This window comes from Aspergillus lucknowensis (genome assembly GCF_044049455.1).
Source record: "Aspergillus lucknowensis strain CBS 449.75 chromosome Unknown BJX67scaffold_87, whole genome shotgun sequence".
NCBI classification, from domain to species: Eukaryota; Fungi; Ascomycota; class Eurotiomycetes; order Eurotiales; family Aspergillaceae; genus Aspergillus; species Aspergillus lucknowensis.
The window spans coordinates 16,631-40,173 of record NW_027263631.1 but is presented as its reverse complement, the minus strand read 5'-3'; the positions used below and the strand labels follow the sequence as shown (position 1 = coordinate 40,173).

Below are 23,543 nucleotides of genomic sequence, written 5' to 3'. Positions count from 1 at the left end.
GACAGAACCAATCCCAAGCTCGGCGGCGGCACCCAAAAGAGACGTGGTGTTTCTTGCCAACTGCAACAGGCAGGTTCGAAATAATAATGAGTGCGGAGCCAATGTCAAAGCAGTTGATACTGGATAGGAAACCCAAGGCGCTCAGGGCGAAACCACTTTCTCGAAGCGAGTCCTGGTGCGAGTTGGTCGTTTCATCTACAGTACTACTACTCGTCCCAAGGACACCAGCACTCTCCCAAGACGAAGAACACAGAATCTTGTTGCTCAAACTCTCGGCAATGCAAACACCCCTTTTCTCGAGACCGGGGAGTTCGTCGATCTAACTTTAAGCAAACCTCATTGCGAACGAGAATTGCGTCAGGTGAAGCCCAACGATCAGCAGACTCGGCCACGAGCGGGCCACCATCACCATTGTAAGAACAATTGGATCCAGAGGGCGTAAAAGAATGAGGAATTAGATCCTTGGTGTATTAAAGCAGATTCAATAAACTCAGTCATTTCCGAGGCAAGCAATGGGGATATCTGGGAGATTGCTTCTCACAAAGCAATCGCACGGCGATGAAAGTGCTTGGAAACGCACGCAGCCATCCTCGACGCGCTAAGGAAGTCCACATTGCTGGAAGATGCACCCGAAAGCCCTCAAAGAGATCATACCTTCAAGGATTCCGAGTTTGCCTGGGTCTGGAACGACAGGCATCTCGTCAAGAAAGCTGGATGCTCTCGCGAACTTGCTTCCAGCTCAATGGTACAACTGTCTATAATACCAAGGTACTCTGTGAGTAACAAGCCTTGTAGTTTATTTGCGAATGAAGGCTTCTGTTGCGAGGCCTTTTACCCCAAGTTGTGCCGTGCCCAATGTTGCTTGTGAAGTGGTGACAGAAGATTCAAGCAAGCTCGTCGCTTGCTGGAGGAGTGAGCTGTTTGTATTTAATGCAAACAGCTACTGACAAACCCTCCATCATCAACAATCGTCAACTCCCTCATTGCTAGCTCTCGAACGGCCTAAATCATCGTGGATGGGCCGGGACTTCTGGTTATGATATGACAAAAGTTCTCTAATCAACCAATACACCCAGCTTAGAACGTCTATATCCTCGACGCTCCGTCACTGTCCACGATCTAATCCCCGCAGCCCACACCAAGCTCCAAGAGATATCAATACCATACCGCCACCCCAGATGGATCAGGTACACACCAGGGCAATGGACGCCCTTCAATCCTTTGTCCACCTGGCCGATTCTAGCAGCGCGTCATCACCCCGATTCGTCGCAAACATCATCACAAACGCAACAGCCAGCCCACACACCTACGTCTTCGCAGAGCTCCTCGAGCGGCCTGCGATCCAAGCCCTCCGCTCCCCGGATACCCCTCCTGAGCTCCAAGGATACATCACCCTCCTTGAGATCTTTGCCTGGGGCACATGGCAGGACTATCAGCAAACGCCGAATCTTCCCCTTCTCAGCGAAGACCAAGCCCGCAAGTTGCGCCTCCTCTCCCTCCTGACCCTCGCCTCCAGCGTCAAACCCCTCACCTACGAAATTCTCATGGACTCCCTCTCGCTATCAGCCCCCTCCGATCTCGAAACTCTCGTAACAACAGCAATCTACTCCTCCCTAATCACTGCCAGGCTCTCCCCTGCAACTACCCCACCAACCGTAAATGTGACCTCTGTCGCCCCGCTACGAGATGTCAAACCCACCTACCTTCCAACAATGATCTCCACCCTAAGCGCCTGGGAATCCCGCTGCGGCTCGGTCATTAAGGACATCGAAGCCGAAATCGCCAAAATCAAAGCCGACTCCGCACAGCGCCGCGCGAAGGAGAACACCCGCCTCGTGGTCATCGAAAAGACACTCGCGAAGTGGAACGCCGAACCTGGCGAGGCCGGACGGCTAGGAGGAGACCCCGCTGGTCGGGGCAGCGCTCCTAAAAAACTAGGCTGGAAAGCACGAGATATTGGCACAGCACTGAGGAATCGGGACTTCTTCGGTGGCGGCAGCAACAAACGCGAGTTTGATGACGATGGGTTTTGGGATGATAATTCCAACGAGCTTGATGCTCTTGGTTCTGGCATGGATATTGATGAGGGTGCTGGGGCAAGAACTGGGTTGGGCAGCGCCGGCGCTAGAACTGCGAAGCGTTTCCTTGGGAAGAAATCATAGCACATCCCCAAGCGTAGTAGCTTGGTCTAAAGCTATTGCTATAACTATCAGTGTCAATCTCATTACTTTCCTGTCTCGATCTTCTGGCCTGTCTTCCGGCTAGCCCACTAGCGTTTGGTGTTTATACACAGTGGGACAGTCGTAGTCCTCCTCCACCAGATATTCTCTCCTTCCACCTATGAGGCGCCTGCTTATACTTGCTTTACCTACTTTGCACAGAAACACCGCCAATAAATCTCTGCATTAGAATTGCACCTTAATACTGATCAACCAAGAGCCAACAGTATATCCACAACACCAAGGTTTAGTAGAAGTCATCTAACGTACACAAGTCCAGCAGCGAAGGGGTATTGTCAAAGAGTAACAAGACGAACAAAGAACAAAGGAGCTCATGCCGTTGGCCTGGCAAAATGGGAATGAAATGCATGCTGCCATAAGAGAGTTGGCAGTATGTTACTCGACCATCTAGAAGAGGAGGCCTTTAAGCGCCTAGAAATGTGGGGGGTGGGTGTGGTAGCCCCGGTACCTATGCGAATGCCGGGTGCCCCATCCATAAGTCGGGGCGCGCTGTGGAAAGGTGGTGAATGATGTCGTAGTATCCAGAACGAGATTGTATTAATGGATAAATTAAAGCATTGTGCCAGGGACGAGGATAAATAGAATGCTGAGAGCAGCACCGACGATGGCAGCAATTAAAACGGTCGCAGTGGCCCGTTTGACGAGGAGTTTTCGGACATATGGTTCACGAATCGGAGACCAGTTCATGAAGGTATACTCGCTGTAACCCACAAAGGCCATGGCCGGGTCAATCTTATACTGGTAGGAGACGATGAAGTAGGATGCAATTATGAAAGGAAGAATGACCTGCACAACGATTAGCAAAACTGGACTCCTTATTTTCCAATCCGCTTCCACATACCCAGCAACGGACGTGCCTCGGTTTGTCGCGCAAAACCACGTAGAAAGCACCCCAAAAACCTCCACAAAAGCTGACGAGTGCAAAGGCTAATCGTGCCATTATCGATAAGGGCACAAGATTACCAAGGGCTTTCGCCTGCAAAAACCCCGGAAATGCGTCACGCTCCATGGCTTGAAAAACATAGTCCTTTGCCGGATCAAATACTTCGGGATCGTCTCGTCCATCGTCCTCTACCAGGTTGATAATAGTTGAAACCATCTCTTCGGGAAGGACGATTTCCCTCTCTGCACCAGGGAGCAAATAAGTGTAGAGAATCTTCTCAGCGCTCGATCGAATATCCGCGCGCGCAACAGTGTGACCAGGAGAATTCGATTCGTTTTTGTTGAAACTCGGACGGGGTTGCGGATCGTTCGACATTGTACGGGATGCAGCATTTTGCGAACCGAGACTACTCTGCGGAGAGTGTTTAGATGAATGACCATCTGAGCGCAGAAACGCAGACAGTCTCTGGTCAGCTTCCCGGTCATCCAAATCACGCAGGCCATGACGGAGCCCAGAGGGCCCAGCCTCCACCAGGGGTATATCGTTCACACTCTCGAAGTTCTCCAAAGGCGTTGATGATCCCTTGCTCTCAGCTTTCTCAAGATCGGGCGTTGCTACCAAGACCGAACGGCGAAGTTCACGAACATAATGGCGGCACAGGGACATGTGCTGGGATACATCGAGCCTAGTCCACACTAACGTTAGACGTCATAGAGCAAGCGGGTTCCAAGAGCAAATCACCGTCAACGGGACATACCAAAAGTCCAGATAATCAACAGACCGCTGCTGGTCGCGCATGTAAATGTAGAAAGAAAAGAGGTCGACTGGGGCGAGAGTCCGACGGCTAAGGACTTCAAAGAGCGTCGGAAGGCGATTTCGCTGCTCTAATTCGATAAGACCGGGTGTAGCCATTTTGAGTCGAACGTTAAGCGAATGGATGCTCAATGGAAATGTCGCGTTGTTGCGTTATTCAGGTTCAGACTAGAAAAAAAGAGGGGCCAAAAAGGGGAAACGAATGTGATCAGGTCGGGGGGTGGTAAACAAGCGTATATAGCTCGTCCACGAGATATTTTGAGGCTTTGGCCAGATTACAGTGTTCAACGACAGTCAATTGTAAAGAGCGACAAAGCGAATTAGATGTAGAGATTGGGACATCAACGCTGCGAGAGTTTCGTTGTTGATCCAGATGGGGAGGCACAGCAACTCCCCTTAGAGGAAACCGAAGGCAGGGAACCAACAGCCACCAGACTGCAGTAATGGTCAGGAAAGGGGAACACAAGCCATCCAGAGGCTCATGGAGGTAAAAAGGCCGAAGTTGGTAAATGAGCCAACCTTGGAAGCCAGCCGCGACGACGGGAGGTCTTTCGTGTTCCTCCTCTGGAAAGCACCGGTGCGACGAAGAGAGAGTTTGTTTCTCCTGCCATCACAAGGCGGCCCGCCTCAATGTTAATCCGAAATGAATGGATCCACCACCAGCCACTCGAAGGAGAACATCGAGGTGCTCTTCGGTCCTCATTGGACTTGAAACATGCTGGAGAAGAGAATTTACACCTGAAGTTACGTGTGTGTGGATAAGTTACTGCGATTGGCGAGGTACAAAGCTGACCTCGAGGATGCATCTCTGCATCATCGTCAGCGGCTGGGTGTCGCCCTGGAATCCAGATCTTCAGTTTACAGAAGCTCGTTGGCTCGACCAGAAACTCCCTCCAATGAGGTTCATTCCTCTCATGCAGTCCAGGAGAAAGTAAAAGAGAACCGCCAGATGCCCCACATGCTAATCCGGGTATTCCCTCATGAAACAAGCTGCATAACATTGAACTCCCGCTGTCCCAAACTCCAACCAAATGCGTCCAAGAAATGCATGGGAAGATTTCTTCAGTGGCCGTCCGCCAGATGCTTGACATCGTTGTCAGCCATCACAATCCACGAACATTATCCTAAAGGGAGGTATCTATACTTACCGACCACTCGGGGATGTTTCGAATCTGCTGCCACATAAATTTCTCCAGCTTATTCGCACTCTTCGCGTACGGCGTGTTCTCGTTATTGTACCTTCGGCAGTTGTCAAATATCAACATGGCATCTTTGACGAAGTCTTGCGGCGTCGGGTACATGTCCTTCTCGTGTTTCTCTTCCATTGTTGACAGGTCCATCGGCTCCTTGATGACTTCATAATAGTCAGGCACCTCGTCGCGATTCACAGGTTGTGTGAACGGCCAGGCTGCGCTATGGTTCTGCATATCGTTGAGGAGATGTAGGAGTTGATTATAATTTGGCCCGTGTCGTGGTTGGCGAGCGAGCTCGTCCATATCAGGGGACCACCCCGACTCTTTGATCGCAGGAATACTCAGCGGGTCAATTTTGCATGGTCCATTCTTCCATTCCTTTGGTGGTGGATGAATGATATGCGACCTGCTAAATGCACGGATCTTTGCGTGGACTGCCTCTTTCTGTTTCAACAGCATGCGCCCAATTTCGAGATATCGAATCTTTGGGAGCATCGTGCATTGCATAATAGTTCCTCCTTCGTAATCCTTAATATACCCCATCCATATTGATCTGTCTAGTTGAATTTCTTTTGTGAATCCTTGTTTCTTAAAGTACCCAATCGCATAGTTATCAGCGTAGGTCAGGAAGTGCATTATGTCCGATGTTGCCTTGACGTAGTCCTGTACACGTCGGAATTAGCACCTGCAAGCCCGAGATAATCAAGTTTTTATTCATACCTTCAGGTGAGACATTAAGTGAGCTCCGTATCCCTTGACTTGCTGATCGGACGAGATGGCACAGAAGACGATTTCTGCAAACCTTCGGCTATTGAACGGTCGGTAAGTTATCCCTCTAATGGAAATTAGCAAACACTGTCCAACTCAGAGGGTCCATTAGCCACACGAACCCTACAACTTCCAGCGGGTGTTTAACGATAGCCATTGATAAATGCGACCTATCGTAAACCAATCGTGCGATATAATCCTTGGGCATTTTGGGGAGCTGCTTCTGGAAAATGCATTTCAACCCAGTGAGCACAACGAAGCTATCGCGGGAGCCATCGTTATTCACAACTCGAAATTCTATCTCTCCCCGACGCTCTTCTAGAACCGCCGGCTATTCAACAGGTGTTAGATTCGCCTTCATCTCCAATAGTCCGGGCTTCTCACCTTCTCGGGAAAGGGAACGATTCGCATGACCGGCTTCTCCAAGGGATCATCTTCAGCCTTGACACAGACAAACGCACGAGTCAGAAGTCAATTTAACTAAGAATCCGTACGGAAGACGATTACATACCTTTGGTTCCCTCTCTGGGGAATCCGTGCGCGCCTTCTTACTTTGCTGCTGAGAATCTGGGGAAAGAGCCTCTTCCGAGGCTTTCCGCTTTGTACTTGGGCCTAATAACCTGTGTCAATATGCGGAACTCGCAAAACGGGAAAAGGCAAAAGCCTTCAACGAAGGTTCCACTCACTGTCTGTCATCATAGAAGCTGTTCTCTGTATGAAACGGTCTGTCCGTCGTCAAGCTGTCGCGAGCTGGGCCACAACGACGTTGATGATGCTGACTGATCCGGGGAGGGGAGCCGGACCAATAATGACCCGGGCCAGTCGGGCCAGATCTACTTGTCAGAGAGCTCCAAGTTCCAAACAGTTTCTGTTCCAGCTGATGAGTCGTTGTCATGCCTTTCATCCCCAACAACTATTATTGCTGTTCTTAATCTCGCTGAGATTTTGTCTACGTCTCCAACTCGCAACTCTGCTGGTCTGAATTGCAGTCATAGCACCCAATGTCTTTAAACCAGGTCTGGGAAGCAGCTGCTGCAAGCCCTTATACTCCTCTCATTGCGAAAGATAGCCAATTCTCTGTTGGCTTCACACTACTGCTGCTGGGTGAGATGTAGAATTACTTCACAAAATCATCAGCTGCTAACCGCGGCTAGCTCTAATTCTGACTATTCTTTTCGGACTGAGTTTGTGCACCTCTTCTCCCTTTGCACGTTACCAAGAGCATCACTTTCTAACCTTTCATCCCTATAGACCGGTCGTTTCTCAGCATTGTTTCCTTTGGCATTCCAGCTTCTCTAGCTTTCGGGTAGGATGAGGTCCCAAGTCTATCGAGCAAGCAGTAAACAATGGCTAATCCACTGCTCGCTTAGATTCGGAGCTGTGTATATGATTTGTGCCGTCGGAGTCTACGCTTAAGTGGGCTCTTCCTCTTACGCATTCAATGTGCAATTGTTTGGAGAACCGAAAGAGAAATCGTCTGTATAACTAGAACCGCCAACAGTTCCTCATACAGCTCATCTCTACAATATATTCCGGGTGTATCCTCTGTGTTGCTCTAATTCATCTCTCCCCACACCGTGACCGGTTATCAACGCGCAATCATGGCGGAAACGGGGCCTATTTTCAGTGCTGTTTCCAGCAATACGCACCAACTCTTTACTTTACTTCATTGCGTTGGGTTTGCGCAAAATGTCACCGTCCAGATAACCCCAGATGGAATCCGATTTTCTGTCGAGGAAGGACGAGTGGTACAAGGTCTCGCATTCCTCGACAAAGGTCTTTTTACCACCTATACCTTCAATTCGCCTGCAGCGCCGAATAGCAGGGGTTCCATGGAAGATGCCGAATCAGATGGTTTGAGCTATCCCTGCTTTATTGTTTCCCTTTCAGCTCTTCTTGAGACACTCAAAATTTTCGGTGTCGGCGATTCCCCGGCCGCCAACGTCAGCAGAGCAGCTAGCGTTCAGCCCTCTGCCTCTAGCGCTTTTACAGCTCCTGCTTTACTCCTCAATCGGTCCTGTACCTTTCAATATCTGGACCACGGCTCTCCCCTCAGCATCACCTTGGCCGAGACCGGTGTCAAAACAATCTGCGAGCTAACTACCTACGAACCCGACGAGGGCGAACTGGATATCCCGTTCCAGCGCGACGGAATCATTATGAAGATTATTATGCGCTCCGCCTGGTTATACGATGCAATCACAGAGCTCGGTGCCACTGACCCCGGAGTTCTCAGGCTCTCCGCATCCGCAAAACAAGAGCCATACTTTACGCTTTCTGGTTTTGGTGGCCCATTCAGCGAGTCTTCAGTTGAGTTCTCAATCGAACAAGAAACCCAGAACAGCGGAACCCAATCCGATACACTTCGCAAGGTTTTGACTAACGACGGGACCTCTCGATCACGAGCTACAAGAGCAAAGCTAGCGCCAACCGTTACAGAAACCTTTCTCGTTAGTCCACCTTCTTCAATGGGCCCCAGAATCAAACAAGACTACCGGTTTTCATTCATTCAGAAAGCATCCCACGCCATGGCTGTCGCTAACAAAGTGAGCATTCGGGGAGACCGTCAGGGAGTCTTGAGTCTTCAATTCATGATCGAGTTCGATCAGGGTGGATCCGTCGTCACAAACAACATCACGCGCTCCGTAAAAGACACCCGGGGTTCGACCGTGAGCTTTGTGGATTTCCGTTTTGTGCCTTTACTTGACGAGGACGAGCTTGAGGTTGACGCAATGCGTGATGGATAGACTGAGAAGATGTGTGTCCGTTTGTAGATCGATGATAGCCAGGTTTGTGACGTCAGGGGCCCGAACTTGCCCTTCATTTGAGGACCAAGAGTAAATCAGACTTACCATATACTCTACCGCCGTCGTAGCCCTCCAATATAAAAGCCATTGCGCAATACCGCTTTATCCATATTCATAATCTAAGAAACCTTAACGGAAGCCACGTACCGTTTCCTGCTAGCATGGGTATGCTTCCATAGTTGCTGCCACGTTCAATATTTAATTCAACCAAACAAATAACTAGTCAGTAGAATGTGTATATCGGAAAGCTAGAACCTTCTGGTTATGAATACCAACACTTGATTCATGGTAACGCGCTATAACCAAATTCAAGGCTCATGGTCCCGCAATTAACGCCGAGGCTTTATACACATACATATACATATACGCACTCTCAACGCCAGGTGAACTGAGAAATGGACTTACACACGCATATTAGCCTTACTCGGGACCAAGCAGGTCAAGGAGAGTAGTCGCTAGAAGGAGACGAGTGTCGAAATGGTGCGTTATCACATCACCTATTCCCACGCCAGTACTGTTAGTGACCAGCCTTACGAAAGTGCGTCAAAAGGAGTATCATGAGATACATACCTCTGCAATGGACTGCCTTTCGATTATCGACTTTTGCCTCTCATTGCGCGAAACACGATAATAATAATCGCTAAAGTCACCGCACTGCATGTGGCGCAGGAATTCTTCATCGTGCGTAATTACAATAAGCTGGAAATTCGCCTGCTGCTGGCGGGCGCGGATGATGTCGTGGAGAGACTCAGCCAGGGATCGGATATTATCCCTGTCCAGGTTGGTGGTGGGCTCATCGAGTGCGATCAGGCCACAATTGACGCCGAAACACTCCGCAAGGGCGAGACGAATGATGATACTTGCGAGGACTTTTTGGCCAGCGCTGCAGCGACCACGCATGTCCATTTCAGCTCCCTGTTTGACCATGCAAACTCGATAATTGTAAGATCGGTTTCCCTTGGCGTTCTCATTATCGGATCGGATGAGAATCGTATCAACGTCGGTGCCGCGGTAGGTCTTCTGCCACAGCTCGCCAATTATAGCATTAATTTCTTCCATCTTCAGCGAGTGGTATTTCATGATCGCTTTATCCAGGGCACTCCCGTAACGGGCTAGGTCATCAACAGCAGCCTTGGTCGTTTCAACCTTGATGTGCGACTCCTTGTACTTGAAGGCCGCGTCCTTGTAATCAGTGTTCCAGTCCGTGAGTAGTTGCATCAACTGATCGTCCTTTGACTTCATTTCTCCCATTTTGCTGGACTGTTTCGCGGCAAGCGCGTTGTGTTCGCGAGTCCGGCGCTCTGACTCTTCTTTGAAACGGCTCCTGTCAACCTCTGCATTGTGTGCTTCCAATTCCTGAATCTCAGTTGAGACCTTGTCAAGCGCTCGGGTCGCCTGTCGATATGTCAGATTATCAGCATATTGACGTTTTGTGTTTTCACTGTCTTTGAGCTGTGCCGAGATTTTGTTGATGATTTTGGTGATATCTGCTTGTTCGGCTTCGAGCCGGCTGATTTCATCCTCAATAGTTTGAAGCTCGCGTTTGCTCCGATCAAGCTGGTTAGGACCACCACGCTCATTGTATGCGTCGATCTCTTCATTGGCGAGTTCAAGTTGATGAATACTATCTGAGAGCTGGGAGATTGACTGCTGCATGTCCCGCTCGCGTGCCTCAGCGCGTTGACTGATATCATCATACTTGGCCTGAACTTTTAGGAGCTCTGGTGTCAGATCCTCGATTTCCTTGTCCGCCTTAGTGATTGCTTCTCGCTGTTGGCTATTGAGTTTCTTATACTCTTCTATGCGAGAGTGAAGATCGGCCTTTCTCTCAAGCTGGAACTTGACATTGTCAAGGTTGCTTCTGACATCCCTGAGCTCCAGTTCCAAGTTATTGATTTCGGATCGGGCTTGTTCCTTGTCACTTGTAACTTTTGAGAGGGATTTCTTAAGCGCCCGAGATTTCTCGCTAATGCTGGCTATCTCTTCCTGAATATCTTCAAGTGTGCGCGGAGTTGCAGTATCCTGCTGCTTCGACGAAATTTCCTGTATCTGAGAGCGAATTGACTTGATCTCACCATCATACCTGACAATAGTGCTCACCGTTTTAGAGAGAGCCTCAATATCTCGCTTCTTGTCGGTTACCTCGCTCACAAGCTTATCCTGCTCTTCGAGCTGGCCGAGGAGCTCATCCCGTTGGAGAATGTACTTATCTTCTTCTTGTTTCAGGTCTGGAATTTCCGTGTCCTTAAGACGCAACCAGGTGTCGTAAGAAGTACTCGCTGCACGCGCAGTATTGACGTCCTCTTCCAGATGTCGAACCTCCTCATCTTCTGCATCACGCTTCGCTTTCTTCACCAAACCCTCGAGCTTATTCCGAAAAGCTGCGAGGTCGTTTTCATTCTTGAACGGCCGCGTACATAGTCGACACACTTTCGCCTGCTTCGCCGTATCCAGGCAAGTAGCCAGGTACTCTCCAATACCTGCATACTGTTCCGCATCTTTCCTTGTGATGTCTAGCTGAGCCTGCCGCTGTTTGACAACTTCGGGGTATTCTTCAGGCTCATCGTCAATAGCTTCCCGGATTTCTTGAATGCACTCTTTAAGCTCTGTTTGCCGTTGATTTAGACTCTTCTTTGTGTTGTTCAGCTTGTACTCAACCTGTTCGAGTTCTCTGTTGATACCATCCCTCGAACGTTCAGCGCCAGAGACCGTTTTAGATTCATCATCGACGGTACGCTGGAAATCTTGCTCTAGCGTCTGAATGTTCCAGTTTTGGTCAACAAGCGTCGAAAGACGCTCGCCGTGAGCTCCCTTCATCGTCTCCAAGCTCCGCTCTCGTTCTTTCAGCTCCTTCTTTAGGTGGTCTAATCGAGCGAGATCGCCGGCTTTCTTCGTTGAATCAATCAGCTCCGAATTCAGGCGTGAACTATCGTCTTCGAGTTCGCGGATCTCCGAGTTCAGCTCATGAATCTCTTTATCATAAGAAGCAGTTCGTGCGCGCTCTTTAGCTTGATCCAAACGAGACTGGATATCTTCAACATTGGACTCAAGCGCAGCCTGAACACCCTCGTCAACGGCCAGTTCATTAAGTTTCACCTGGTAGCTTGCTGCCTCCTTGTCATTGGCAGCTATTTGGCGTTTGGCAGCATTCTTAGTCTCTTGCAGAGCAGATTTGCGCTGGCCGATTTCGTTCAAAGACGTCTGCGCATCACGTAGTTCGTTCTGCGCCTCCCTTTTTGCTCGATCCAGGGTCTGAGTGTGTTCTTTGAGGATCTTCCTGATCTTCTTCATGAATTCATCGACATCTGGTTGATCCGCAATGCTATCGAAACCACGAATATTGTAATTCCGTGCAAGTTCCTTGGACATACGTTGGCGTCTGTCGACCTGGCGCTCAAAATTGGCCTTGTCATTTTCATATTTTCCATATTCGGCTTGCTTGGAACCCAGTTTGTGGCGGGTTTGCTCAATTTGTTCCTTTATCTCCATATATTTCTCCTTCTGAGACTCTTCTTGCTGTTGGTATTGAAGTTGCTTCAGCTCGAACTGTTCCAAGTTTGATTCTAACCATTCATCTGGCTCGTCGAGCTCTACCAGGTGCCTTTTGAGGTTGTCGATTGTGGATTTGACACTCTTTGCCTCGATACGTTTCCCTTCCAGGGTCCCGAGGATCTGGGCATAGCTTTCGGACTCTCTCCAGGCTTTGTCTGCAAGTTCGGCCACCTGACGCATCTCCTGAGAGAGTTGGTGAGTCTCTGTTCGTAGGGCTTCAATTTCTTCTTGGAGTTTAATAGACCTCTTCTCTGCTTTGTCAGCTTTTTCTTTGTCTTCCTTGGCATGCTGCTCCATGATTTTGTATTTTGCAAGCTCCTCATTTTGTTTCTTCCGGAGGACCTTGATATTGTCAATAGCCTTCGTGTATTTGATCGCTTCAAAAATCTCGTCAAACTTTTTTTTCAAGACAGATGGCTCGCTCATAGGCCATAGACTTTCGTCCTGGTGACAGAAGATGACTGAGTCGAGGATGGCTTTCGACACACCCAGATACTGGGGCATAATCTGATCCAATTCAGCTACTCGGGATGAGATTGCCGTTCTCTCCCCTTCTTTGACCATCAAAAGCTGCCCCTCTAACGTCTTTTGCTGCCGTGTTGTTTTCTTCACAGTAAGCTGTAAGCTTCTAGTGGCCACCATCTTTGCACCGGAGGTGCCTTTGAAGGAGAGCTTAACTTGGGCCAAGACCTCTTTCTCTCCGCACAACTAAGATCATCCATTAGCTGCCGTAATATGCTACCATCTATCCACCAACATACCTTCGGATCGTGGATAAACGCACCACCCTTACTGTTCGGCGGGAGGTCACCAGTTGTAGCATATTTGAGACATTCGATAATAGTCTAGGGGTGGGCGTCAGCATAAGGCCGTTCTCAATCTTATGCATACTAGCATTACCGTTTTTCCGGATCCATTGTAGCCGACGATTAAGGTGAGTGGCGTATGAAACTGGATGGTTTCGCTGCGTGTGTTATCGAAGGAGCGAACACTAGCAGAAATGAATTTTGAGTGAGCAGCAATTCAGCATTTAGCGAGTATCCATCAAGAAACCCACCCAAGAATCGAGAGCTTGTCTATCTTTGCTGTCGAATTCGTCAGTACGCTACAAGGCGACTGCGAGGAGGTCCGTTACTAACACCTGGCTGTTGTTAGCAAAATGGTCTGTATAACGCCAAATGGGTTATGTCGAACTTACATTATGGTTATAGGAGGTTCTCTGCTCCTCGACAGTCAAACATAGGGTATTCAAGGTGAACAGCGGCCCCCTACGCTGCTTTGGGTCGATTCGGCTCACTTTTCTGCCTGCGCGTGTACCTCTCAAAGAGACGCGGGGACGGCGCGCGAAGTCACGTGCACTCTCTTTATGCCTTCCTGCCCAGAATATCCACGAGAATTAGCCCAGTGGTAATATTCAGCCAATTCCAGCCTTGAGGTTGAGGTGCACCATCTTCCATGTCAAGTCTATCATGCCGACTGTGCATTTTTACGGCCCTGTATTGCTCATCTCAAGTTTAACCATCCTGGCTTTCCTAACCGCCGTCATTGCGTGCTCACACTCAACAAATGATGCCAAACATTTGACGAGGTCACTCGGTTGCTGTATACTTGGGGTAATGATTTGGGCTCGTCTCCAGCGACTTAGGTAGCAACTTGTCAACGAAGCTCTTTTACAGAATCATGCTTGAGAACGGCGCCAGGACTCCTCAAACCCTAATAACCCTTCGCCGACCTTGTTAGCTCGCAAAATAAATCCGAGCTACAGACGGCGTAATCCTAAAATGATTGAAGACTGCGTCAAGGCCTGGGGTCCGCGAGTCGACGACCTTCTGGCATGGCTTCACTCACACCCCCTTGCTGCATGGGCCCTGCCAGCTTCCCCCGTACGTTGAAGCCAGGATGACAGAGGAGTGAGGAACTCGAAGGTTCTGGATCGATATTTCGCATCTCCACTGCCTGGGAAACACGCAGAATCCTGGGTATATTGATCAAAGGTACATGGCGGAACCAATTATCACCGCCATGTTGATCCACTGATTCCTGTCATATGGATCAAGTCAGTCCACACCCGCGATACAGGAACTTGACTGCTCAATTTTACTTCGCAACTTCGCGCGGCGTGAGAAGTGTCTCTGAACTCGTTGTTGGACCCTCTTCATCCTATCATCCTCTTTTGCCGACCTTTCTTGTCATCACACCGCAGCCTCCAAATCTGCTTTTCATGAAAACTATGGATCTTGCCCATCTTCGTCTCCCATATGGACTCGAGACCGAGGTACAATCTGACCCGTACGGGGCCGTTATGGGCATACAGCAGCTTTCGCGATCGCTAGACCCAGGATTTGGTTTCCAGTCCTCGACCCTTGACCAAGCCCCTAGCGCCAGCTTGCCTGCAGAACAACAGCCGTGGCCACAGCGGGTACTTGGCGAGGTTCAGGACCTAATACTCCTGCTCACTCTCGATGGCAGAGTAAGCTACGCCTCTCCGTCATGCAGATCTGTTACGGGCTTCGAGCAAGCACAACTAGAGCACAACCATTTCTCTCGATTCGTTCATGATGACGACAAACCCGTGTTCGCGCGGGCGCTTCGCGAGTGCATCGCCACTGCCCGCCCTCTCCGCTGCCATTTCCGCATCTATTAAGTCGACAATTCTTCCTGCCTCGTAGAAGCTCACGGCCATCCACACCTCACAACACTGAGTAACGATGGTGATCAGCGGCAGTTGTGCCATGGGATCTTTCTCGTCTGCCGTCCTTATAACTCTCATAGCACTCGACTCCTTGACTCCTTCCTTGAACACAAGATGGAGAATATTCGACTGAAAGAGCGCATCGCGCAGTTAAAGACAGAAGAGGAAGACGACCTGAACGCTGCGGCACGGCAATCAAAGTTATGGCATGTACCTTCCTCAGCCGCACATCGACCCATGCCCCAAACAAGCCAAATCTGCTCACAACCGAAGACCGGTCCGACCACCCTTCCCCCGTCTCAGGACGTATTAATGCTTTCAGGCGAAGATAACGAGTCCTCTGATACGCTCGGTAATGTCGATGATTTAGACCAAGCCCTGAATAGAGTTGCCACAATTGCCCAAAGCGAGGAAGACATATCCCACATCTATGGGATCGAGCTTCTAACGCGCCTCAATTATGGCGAAGGCGAGAGGTCTCAAGGCATAAGCACCGGTATCCGCCAAAATCGTCTCTTTCATGCCATCAGCAACCCGCCAACATCAGAGCCGGCCCCAGCCATGGCCGAGACCGAGCCCAGAAAGAGACTGAAGGGCGAGTACCGCTGTGTTGCTTGTGGCACATCAGATTCACCGGAGTGGAGAAAGGGTCCTGATGGTCCGAAAACTATGTGCAACGCTTGTGGATGTGAGTATTCGCCGCTCCTTCGTGCTCCCTCTCCAATTGCTAACGATACTCTTTTCCCATTTAGTACGTTGGGCGAAGCGCGAGAAGAAACGTCAAAACTGAAGCCCATGAACCTCCATCCGCGTTTCCCGTTCATATTTAACGTGTCCGTCACAGAATCTTTGCGAGGCCGCAGCTGCAACGATGCCCATGACTATGATTCCCTCATTCGATCAAGTGTCGAACAGACCCCAAAATAGTAATCGATCTTCTAGTGTTAATTAAGTATGTGGGTTGAAAGCTCTGCAACGCTCGGTCCACAATGTACGATATTGACTAAATGAACTGTGTTAGTATTTCAATTGACCAGTGTCCTTCCTTCCTACTACTTCATAAGATACTGTCCCTCACTCAATCCAATTCATATTGGTAAAATTAAAGATAATAGAGTAGTGACTCCTGGTACCTACTGACTCTGTTAAGTGGTATGAACAAACAGAATATGGACATATCTCCAGAGTTAATTGCCATAAACCCTTCGGAACTCATTTAGACGCCATGCACAGATTGATCTGGATTCACCCAAGTTCAGGTGGGACTTGGCTTCCTCAGCAGAAGTATCCAATCCCGAGTAGCCCAACCGCAATATTTATACAAATTGCACCTATTTCTTCGCCTTCTTCGGCGGCGGCGGGAAATAGATCTGCGGTTGGGCAGGCTGGATCGACCCACTCGCACTCGCCTCCACCTCCTGTTGAACAGACTGTGGCGGGGTCGGGGAGCTAAAGTGTTCGCGGAGAGGGAGATCGGTAGACGGGGAGTCTACTCGGTTGAACGCCAGACTGCGCGGAGTCATCACAGGCATCGGAGAGCGGGGGTATGTAGCGGTTCCCGGTGTCATTGGCATTGCGCTGGGTGTCATGGGGATCATGCTCGGTGATTTCAGGATCATGTCTTCGTATGCCTTCATGGTTTCCTTTTCTTCGCGCTTTTCGTCGCGTTCCTCGCGTTCTTCTTTGGTAATGAAGCAATTTTGAGCCGCGACACCTAGTTCGACGGCGTAGAGGACGCTGTGGGTGGAAACGAGACTGTTAGAAATGTTGCTTGGGAAGCAAGGGCGTGACGAAGTCGCTCGAACTTACATAATGATTATGGTGACCGCAAAGAGTGACTTTGCTTGCTGGCAATAACCAACGTTGCCTTTGTCATGAGCGACATTGCAGTTCTTGGTAATGTACCATGGTGGGCCTGACTGGAGGTGATCAGGGTCTGATTTGTCACTGCCGGTCTGGAAAGCAGCAGAGACGCAGTAGACGGCCACCAATCCCATATGGATGATAGTGGATACGATTGGGTAGAGGAGCTGGAGGATATGGAGAGGGAACTTTGTAATCAAGATGAATGTGCTCAAGATAGAGATAACGAGATTCCAATTTGTAGTGCTATGCTTGTTAGTCCCATGCAGCCACGAAAGAAAGTACCCTTAGAAGACGGCGCAGTGGAATTTGGACAAACGTACAAGGAGTCCCAAACTTTAGGCGTTGAGTAGGACCTGTAATTGGCAGCAGCATATATAGCCAATTTTGGAGAGCTGTTGAAACCATTCTCATAGCCGTCCTCCCACAGTTTAGATTGGTATCGGTCATGCGCAGCGATTCCAGTGAGTGTAAGCAGGGCGACTATCAACGGCAGCTCCAGGGCCATCAAAATGTATACCAGGTTGTGGTTGCGGTACTTCCTGGGAATATACATGATGGTCGATATTCAAGCCTTTTAAGCTGGAAAATTTTTTGTTTTGGAAGCATGGACTGAATCCAAGAGACTGAGGCCAGACCGGCTGGCTGTGTATTCAGCGCACTTGCATCGGAAGCAAGATATTCGGGCTTGGAAAACCGAGAATGTGAAGCAAGCACCAGAAGAAAGATGTCAGGCCCTCAACCGGGGGGAACCGCCATAATTATGCAAGAAAAGAGGTTCCCGACCTCGAGTCTTCCATCGCCTCCCGGCATCAGGAGAGGGGCAGCTTCAGCGCTTCAATGACAAGCAAGAACGCTGACAGGCGCGCCCTGAGATGTTTCCCAAGCATACATCTGGCCAATGCTTGTCGTCGAGCAACCGCCAACATCGGCGCGAGGCCAGGGACACCCACCAATAATATGGCAGAACACGAACATCGGCGCTCAGCTGTCACACGCTAAAGCTGAGGTGGCCGTGTGAACAGTGTGATGGGCAAGGGCGATCTGCAGGCTCAATGAATGGACAACTTCGGGTGGAGACCGTGAAGCTCTCTCCAGCGACTCTCCATTGGCCATCATTACCTTGTCTGAAAGACTTGCCGTTTGCGAGCATTGAACACACCTGCGAAGGTGTGAACAGGCAAAGAACAAGCATCAGAAATCTCGGAAAATCTTCAGACTTGATGGGGAGCTTCCTTGAGCGCTTATGCAAGCTTGCGTGCGCACCGTCAGATGTCACTGTCTTTCAAGATCGGAAATTAAGTCGCTCCAGGAGATGAGATGGAGGGCTGACTCTTGGATAGCTTCATACCCAGATAAATCTCAACAGGCGGTCATGTGCCATTAGGTAATCCTTCGTCAAAGACGTCACTCGACGAACAACGACCTCAAAAATTCATACTTGTGTAAAGCCACACCAAGAAGCTCACAGTTTATTGTTCTATAATGAGGGAGAATGCTTGATGTGAGGCTCATTTCATTTAATGAATCAATGTTCAAGATACTGCATGCTGCGCTCCCAATTTCCCCAGTGTCTTCAAGTTGCCCATCGCCGCTATACTCGACAAGTTCGATCTCGTCTCGTCCCCAGATTCCCAACACATCGCCGAATGAGTTCCCCTACAGCTGCGAAGGTCTCCATACCTCATACTGTGCGGACAGCGGCTGAACCCCGCCAGAACAGATTGTTCACCGTCCGAATATCGCACATAGAGGAGGTTAACCCCACAGTACGGGTCCTGCAACTGGCTATACCTTCTCGCGTACAAGATCCTGGATTACCGGACGAAATAGGTGAAGGGGAAGAAGCGAACGTATGCTATCATCCACAACCCCCGCCCAAAGACGCGCTGGGCCTGATTGTCGCTGCAGACCGGCCAACTAGAGCCGCTCACCTTTTTCCCCGGCCAATGGCTCGATGTCCATATTACGTCCGTCGCTAATGCTGGAGGGTTCAGTATTACTTCCACTCCGGCAGATGCTCAGGTTCTCCCCTCATTGGAGCCTTCACCTGAGCTAGCCCCGACGGAGGAAGCTGAAATCATCCCTATGAATCCTCATGGGCGCGAGCCCTACTTGGAATTGGCTGTCCAGAAGGCGCCATCAAACCCTGCGAGTATGTGGCTCTGGAGGCCCAAAGAGGAGATTCTGGGTAAGGAACTCAGCGTCCGGGTCGGCGGTAGCTTCGTGTGGCCTCCATCAAACGTGAAGCTAGAGGATATCCGCAATGTGGCCTTCGTTACTGGTGGAATGGGCATTAAGTACGCTTCTTGAACGTTCTAAACCAAATAGAACACCCTCAAGCTAACTTCTCGAAGTCCTATTATCTCAATACTCTCTCATCTCAACAATAACGACGAAACGACGGGCGTTTTCCATCCTTCCCTAAATATCCACGTGCTCTACTCCTCCAAACTCCCGGATGCTGCGACGCAAGAATCAGCTCTCAACCAAATACCTTTTTTTCCACGTTTGCGCGAAATCGTCCGCTCGCGATTACGATCACCTCGCCTGCACGTCACCCTAGAGCTTTTCCTTACTAACATCAATAATCATTCCCCTTCGCTCTCCACTCCAGATCCTCAAGATCTAACAATCCATCCACGCCGAATCAATCAAGGAGATCTACGCAGAGCGACATACGGACCGGACTCACAGTTCTCCCCTAACGAAACAGTATGCTACGTTTGTGGACCTCCCCGAATGACCGACGAAGTCGTAGACTCGCTCAGCGACCTATTAAACGGGGAAAGGGATCGAATTTACTTTGAAAAATGGTGGTGACCGGAGTAAGTTTAGACTAAGTCTCAAATTTTCTCGAGATATCATAAGTCCCTTCCAGCTTCCGGCCCAGCCAACACCAGGCCTGGACCCGGCGAAACAAGAACCGTTCAGGCATGATAAGTCACGTAGTAATTTGTTGACAGCACAAATATGGATTACAGTCATTTGTTGCAGTCTGATCTTCATCCGTGGATGTGGTCTTGGTGCGACTTTAGCTTCGATATGATGCTGTATATTGACCAGCATACATGACTGCGGTGGTTAACAGGGAGCAAAAAGCAAGCAGCGGAGATTGGGAGGTACTCTTATTAACTGCTGGGTACAACACTCCTTGGGCGTATCAAGGGTGTGCACGGGAATCGGCATTCCCATAGATCGAGTTACACATTACACAGAATTGTTATAAAACCGGCATACTTTTACACATTCTGATAAGGTATTAAAGGTGTATATAAGAAGCTAGGTTCAATCTGGGCCCTTCACGATACCCCCGTCGACAATCATCATCTCGTCAATTCTGGCATCCGTCTTGCCATACTCGAGCCGCTTGTAGGTCACTACACGCCCCGGGTTCATATCAATATCAAAAAACCTCACGCGACGGATGTAACCCCCATAGCCGCCGTAGCCGCCGAGCCCCGCACCTCCTCCGTAGCACATCCACAGTGAAGGTTTCTGTGATTCATCTTTGTTGAGCATGCAGTAATCGTTGGCGTGGTCACTAGCGGTGGGAGTGGTTAGCAACGGCGATCGACGCAAAATGACTAGGCCTAGAGGTATACTTACTGTCCACAGCCAACGAAGAGAATTCCTTCCTCTTCAAGTGCGTCCTTGAAACCCGAGTTAAATCCTGGGGCAGTGGAAGGTTCTGACCAATTCCCGCGGAAGTAACTCCCACTTTGAGCAAATTCAGGCAGCGGAATATGAATGAACGCCATGTTCATATGCATGTAGCTATACTCGTGGTGTTTCGCCTTCAGACTCTGAGCGGTGGTCTTGAACCAGCGAATCTGGTTGGGCTTGATCCAATCATATCCGCGGAACTGTCGCTCATCAGGGGAGTAGGAATGTGAGTCGAGGAGGTAGAGCGTTAAAGCAGAATGTTCCGTCTTCCCACGGCCGAGTACTTCGACGTAATAGTTACCGACACCATCGACATCCTCGGGGCCGGCTTGGGAGAGTGAATATGGCAATTCTTCCAGCATAGCCATCTGCTGGTGGCGATTCAAGTTACCCTCGTCGTCATGGTTGCCAAAGATGGCGGCGTAGGGAATTTTCCGATCGGTTAGCAGTTTGACGGACTTGAAGAGAGCGCTCTCTGCATCCTTGGACGTTTCACCATTCACCTGGTCCCCACTCAGGATGACCAGATCTGGCTGCTCCTCGTCCAAAAGCCTCTCCACGAACTCGAGTGTTCGTGGATCCGCGTCACACCCCTGTCCTGGGACGAGCTCAGGAGGCACAGGGTCCCTACACTTTCCAAGTCCAGTGCTCAGGTGTAGATCCGCCAGTTGCATTATCTTAAACCGGCCATTCTCGTTGATCCTCGGCACCGGCTTCTTTGTCTTCACTGGGTCTCCCCTACGGACCGTAATCCGAGCCTCCAAAGATTCCGTCCGGCTATCCAGCAGCAGGGGAGTATCTCTGACCTCCCACCCACTTCGGGGATCCACCGCATCAGCACCGAACAAAACGTCGACGGAGGTAATTGCGCTGTGTGAATCGCTCGCATGTCGCTTTGCTGTTCTCTTCAGCCAAATTCCGCCCGGTCGTTGCTCCCACTCATCTTTATCTTTCTTGGGATCCTCGTGATATTCAGGAGCAAGCCGGCTGATCCGTAGGTCGATGACGACCTTATCTGTGGGGAGGAGCTCCTCTTCCTTCTTTCGCTGGAATTGAATGTAGGCAGCGGAAGCCCATCCCGAACGCAGGTACAAGTCCTTGTCGACTTGAGTCCATCCGGGAGACGACGGTTTGCAGCCCGATAAGACACTAAGGACCGAACAGGTCACTACAGTCACATCGGTAATGACAAAGCCCGGATAATGCGTGGGGAGATGGCCGTGGATTGAGGCTGGAAGGACGTGGAACCTGTTGTCTAACGTGAGGATGAGAAGCAATATAAAGGAAGCAAATACTGCAAGCTGTACGCCTGCTCGGACCTGTGGAGTAAAGAAAAACATCAGTCAATTTCCCGAATTCAAGTCTTGAGACCTCTGCTCCACATCAGGAAGAGGGCTAACATAGGACAGAAGTATCACATACAAATCGGCGGGTCATGATGATCGATAGCACCCCTGGCAAGTTCTAAACATATGTAGAACAGCCGGGCGCTGGAGCATGATGGGAAACTTCAGGACACACGGCACGTTTTCAGCGGCATGCACGAGACATCCGAGTCCAAGGTCCAGGCAATCCCAAGGGGTCGTCAGTTCCTCCGCGGTCAAAATGATAAGTGCAGAATCAAATCTGGAAGGCGGTCACATGCGGCGGTGGCAACTTTGCCGAGCTTGGACGAATACGAATACGAAGGACACAGCAGAGAATGAGACTGACGTTTTATTTCTAGATCTAGGGGTATCCTGTCTATCGTATCCCAAGGTTCCCTAATTTAGTGGGGATCTTGACGACCTGCTCGGAGTTAGGCCTTCTGCGTCTTCTTCACGACAGTCTTGCCGCTGAGGACATCCTTTGTCGTGGCAAGGATCGAGGACCAATTCTCAAAGACGGTGTATGGCATGCCTTCCCGCTCGCAATAGGTGATTAAATCTACCACAAAGTCAGTAGCTGTGCTTATCTTGAGAGAGGTTGCAATCAGCCTACCCTTCCCAGCCTTGGCGAAAAGAAGGTCTGTCTCTGATGCAGCAGACAAGTCTGAGACACCATCGCCTGCATATAGCAGCGTGGGACGCTCGTCGAATGGAATCGCAGCGTATGGTTTGATCTCTAACGATTTGTCGTGGCCGAAGTGACTATATTCGTTAACCCTCTCCGCCGAATGTTTCGGCCGGTTTTACCTCTCATCATGATACTTGATCTGCCATCCACCAGGGGAATTGATATCTTTCCCATCACGGCTCTCGACATCATTGGCCACAATGGTGAGGTGGTCGTCGAGCTGGTGGCCGAGCAGCGTCTCTAACAGGGTTTGGATGACAGGGACCATGCCGGAAGACAAGATCACAATCGGCACGTTGTTCTCCTTAGCCCAATAATAGAACTCAGCAAAGTGAGGATCCAGCCGCATGTTCTTCCGGAGAATGTCAAGGCATTCGTTGAAGGGGTTCTTGACACTATCTAGCATCTCCCGGAAGGCATCCCTAGTGAGGCAGGAGATGAGCTTCTTGTGTGTCAAGGAAAGCCTAGTCGCAAACTGTACCGGAAGGTGACCTTGTTCTCGAGGACGTCGATGTTCCCCTGGCGACGCTTCGCTAGGCCGTAACCTAGATTATCAGTCTTTTGGCGGGATTATTGAATCAGCATTATAGCGCGATGATAAGAGATCGAGGTTTGGATACCATGTGGTCATTGCCTACAATTCCCGCTGGTTAGCGACATTTGCAAGACAAGTCCGTAAGGACTGGACTTACTATCTTCGAGGGTAATCGTCCCATCAAAATCCGTGAAGAAGATGATCTTCGGGTTTGTCTTCAAGTAGGGCAGAGTGATCGAACCCATAGTGGATAAAGGGATGGCGGGGTAGTGGTTCCTGGTGGAAGAGTCAGCCATTGAGGCCGCAATTAAAAGATAACACCAAGGTGGATAAATATTTTCCTGTCGAGAAGGCGCTAGAAAAAGGACAATGGTGCAAACCTACTTTGACGAGGAGGAATCGATGGTGTTGGGGTGGGAACAGGAAAGGTTGAGTGCGGCATCCTGGAAAGGAGCGAAAGAGGCACTTATAAAGCA

The 23,543-nt window shown here is 49.9% G+C and overlaps 9 protein-coding genes across 9 annotated transcripts; 4 read left to right on the top strand and 5 right to left on the bottom strand.

Annotated features, from left to right (window-relative positions):
* The first annotated feature begins 980 nt into the window (after positions 1-980).
* Positions 981-2,475, top strand: BJX67DRAFT_328924 (uncharacterized protein). Its single transcript, XM_071027466.1, has one exon. The coding sequence runs from the start codon at positions 1,179-1,181 to the stop codon at positions 2,160-2,162; it is 984 nt and encodes a 327-aa protein (XP_070880623.1). The 5' UTR covers positions 981-1,178; the 3' UTR covers positions 2,163-2,475.
* On the bottom strand, positions 2,398-4,503 carry rgsB (putative RGS domain protein (Rax1)). Its single transcript, XM_071030604.1, has 3 exons — positions 3,881-4,503; positions 3,082-3,808; positions 2,398-3,026 (listed from the first exon to the last, which is right to left on the bottom strand). Exons 1-3 carry the CDS (start codon positions 4,033-4,035, stop codon positions 2,790-2,792), a joined length of 1,119 nt encoding a protein of 372 aa, XP_070880622.1. The 5' UTR covers positions 4,036-4,503; the 3' UTR covers positions 2,398-2,789.
* Positions 4,504-4,639: 136 nt separating this feature from the next.
* On the bottom strand, positions 4,640-6,638 carry gcnE (histone acetyltransferase GCN5). Its single transcript, XM_071030603.1, has 7 exons — positions 6,584-6,638; positions 6,409-6,509; positions 6,282-6,338; positions 6,020-6,228; positions 5,850-5,964; positions 5,085-5,792; positions 4,640-5,019 (listed from the first exon to the last, which is right to left on the bottom strand). The coding sequence occupies exons 1-7, from the start codon at positions 6,594-6,596 to the stop codon at positions 4,999-5,001; spliced, it is 1,224 nt and encodes a 407-aa protein (XP_070880621.1). The 5' UTR covers positions 6,597-6,638; the 3' UTR covers positions 4,640-4,998.
* Positions 6,639-6,898: 260 nt separating this feature from the next.
* Positions 6,899-8,644, top strand: BJX67DRAFT_375856 (putative DNA repair protein Rad1; the record flags this gene model as incomplete). The annotated part of the gene is made up of 6 exons (XM_071031759.1): positions 6,899-7,001; positions 7,052-7,081; positions 7,149-7,203; positions 7,268-7,301; positions 7,387-7,481; positions 7,525-8,644. The coding sequence occupies 6 exons, from the start codon at positions 6,899-6,901 to the stop codon at positions 8,642-8,644; spliced, it is 1,437 nt and encodes a 478-aa protein (XP_070880620.1).
* Positions 8,645-14,486: 5,842 nt separating this feature from the next.
* On the top strand, positions 14,487-15,738 carry BJX67DRAFT_375854 (GATA transcription factor LreB; the record flags this gene model as incomplete). Its single annotated transcript, XM_071031758.1, has 3 exons — positions 14,487-14,851; positions 14,960-15,636; positions 15,701-15,738. 3 exons carry the CDS (start codon positions 14,487-14,489, stop codon positions 15,736-15,738), a joined length of 1,080 nt encoding a protein of 359 aa, XP_070880619.1.
* A 445-nt stretch (positions 15,739-16,183) lies between these two features.
* Positions 16,184-17,751, bottom strand: BJX67DRAFT_328710 (uncharacterized protein). Its single transcript, XM_071027465.1, has 3 exons — positions 17,135-17,751; positions 16,758-17,057; positions 16,184-16,685 (listed from the first exon to the last, which is right to left on the bottom strand). Exons 1-3 carry the CDS (start codon positions 17,365-17,367, stop codon positions 16,280-16,282), a joined length of 939 nt encoding a protein of 312 aa, XP_070880618.1. The 5' UTR covers positions 17,368-17,751; the 3' UTR covers positions 16,184-16,279.
* A 709-nt stretch (positions 17,752-18,460) lies between these two features.
* BJX67DRAFT_386358 (FAD-dependent oxidoreductase) lies at positions 18,461-19,634 on the top strand (the record flags this gene model as incomplete). The annotated part of the gene is made up of 3 exons (XM_071034052.1): positions 18,461-18,664; positions 18,723-19,111; positions 19,169-19,634. The coding sequence occupies 3 exons, from the start codon at positions 18,461-18,463 to the stop codon at positions 19,632-19,634; spliced, it is 1,059 nt and encodes a 352-aa protein (XP_070880617.1).
* Positions 19,635-20,028: 394 nt separating this feature from the next.
* On the bottom strand, positions 20,029-22,046 carry BJX67DRAFT_368058 (metallophosphoesterase family protein). Its single transcript, XM_071030602.1, has 3 exons — positions 21,900-22,046; positions 20,421-21,796; positions 20,029-20,355 (listed from the first exon to the last, which is right to left on the bottom strand). Exons 1-3 carry the CDS (start codon positions 21,912-21,914, stop codon positions 20,100-20,102), a joined length of 1,647 nt encoding a protein of 548 aa, XP_070880616.1. The 5' UTR covers positions 21,915-22,046; the 3' UTR covers positions 20,029-20,099.
* A 229-nt stretch (positions 22,047-22,275) lies between these two features.
* BJX67DRAFT_386356 (putative Phosphoserine phosphatase) lies at positions 22,276-23,312 on the bottom strand (the record flags this gene model as incomplete). Its single annotated transcript, XM_071034051.1, has 6 exons — positions 22,276-22,403; positions 22,458-22,606; positions 22,652-22,954; positions 23,014-23,090; positions 23,153-23,166; positions 23,225-23,312. The coding sequence occupies 6 exons, from the start codon at positions 23,310-23,312 to the stop codon at positions 22,276-22,278; spliced, it is 759 nt and encodes a 252-aa protein (XP_070880615.1).
* Positions 23,313-23,543: the final 231 nt, after the last annotated feature.

Bases quoted from the DNA above. Each gene is read 5' to 3' on its own strand.
- rgsB (XM_071030604.1), bottom strand. From the start codon at position 4,035: ATGGCTACACCCGGTCTTATCGAATTAGAGCAGCGAAATCGCCTTCCG. The intron at 3,809-3,880 runs GTATGTCCCGTT...AGTGTGGACTAG, and splicing joins GTTGATTATCTGGACTTTTG to GCTCGATGTATCCCAGCACA. The intron at 3,027-3,081 runs GTATGTGGAAGC...ATCGTTGTGCAG, and splicing joins CGAGGCACGTCCGTTGCTGG to GTCATTCTTCCTTTCATAAT.
- gcnE (XM_071030603.1), bottom strand. The intron at 5,793-5,849 runs GTATGAATAAAA...CGACGTGTACAG, and splicing joins ACTTAATGTCTCACCTGAAG to GACTACGTCAAGGCAACATC. The intron at 5,020-5,084 runs GTAAGTATAGAT...AACGATGTCAAG, and splicing joins GAAACATCCCCGAGTGGTCG to CATCTGGCGGACGGCCACTG.
- BJX67DRAFT_328710 (XM_071027465.1), bottom strand. From the start codon at position 17,367: ATGTATATTCCCAGGAAGTACCGCAACCACAACCTGGTATACATTTTG. The intron at 17,058-17,134 runs GTACGTTTGTCC...TAACAAGCATAG, and splicing joins CCTAAAGTTTGGGACTCCTT to CACTACAAATTGGAATCTCG. The intron at 16,686-16,757 runs GTAAGTTCGAGC...TTCCACCCACAG, and splicing joins GCGGTCACCATAATCATTAT to CGTCCTCTACGCCGTCGAAC.
- BJX67DRAFT_328924 (XM_071027466.1), top strand. From the start codon at position 1,179: ATGGATCAGGTACACACCAGGGCAATGGACGCCCTTCAATCCTTTGTC.
- BJX67DRAFT_368058 (XM_071030602.1), bottom strand. The intron at 20,356-20,420 runs GTAAGTATACCT...TCCCACCGCTAG, and splicing joins CTCTTCGTTGGCTGTGGACA to TGACCACGCCAACGATTACT.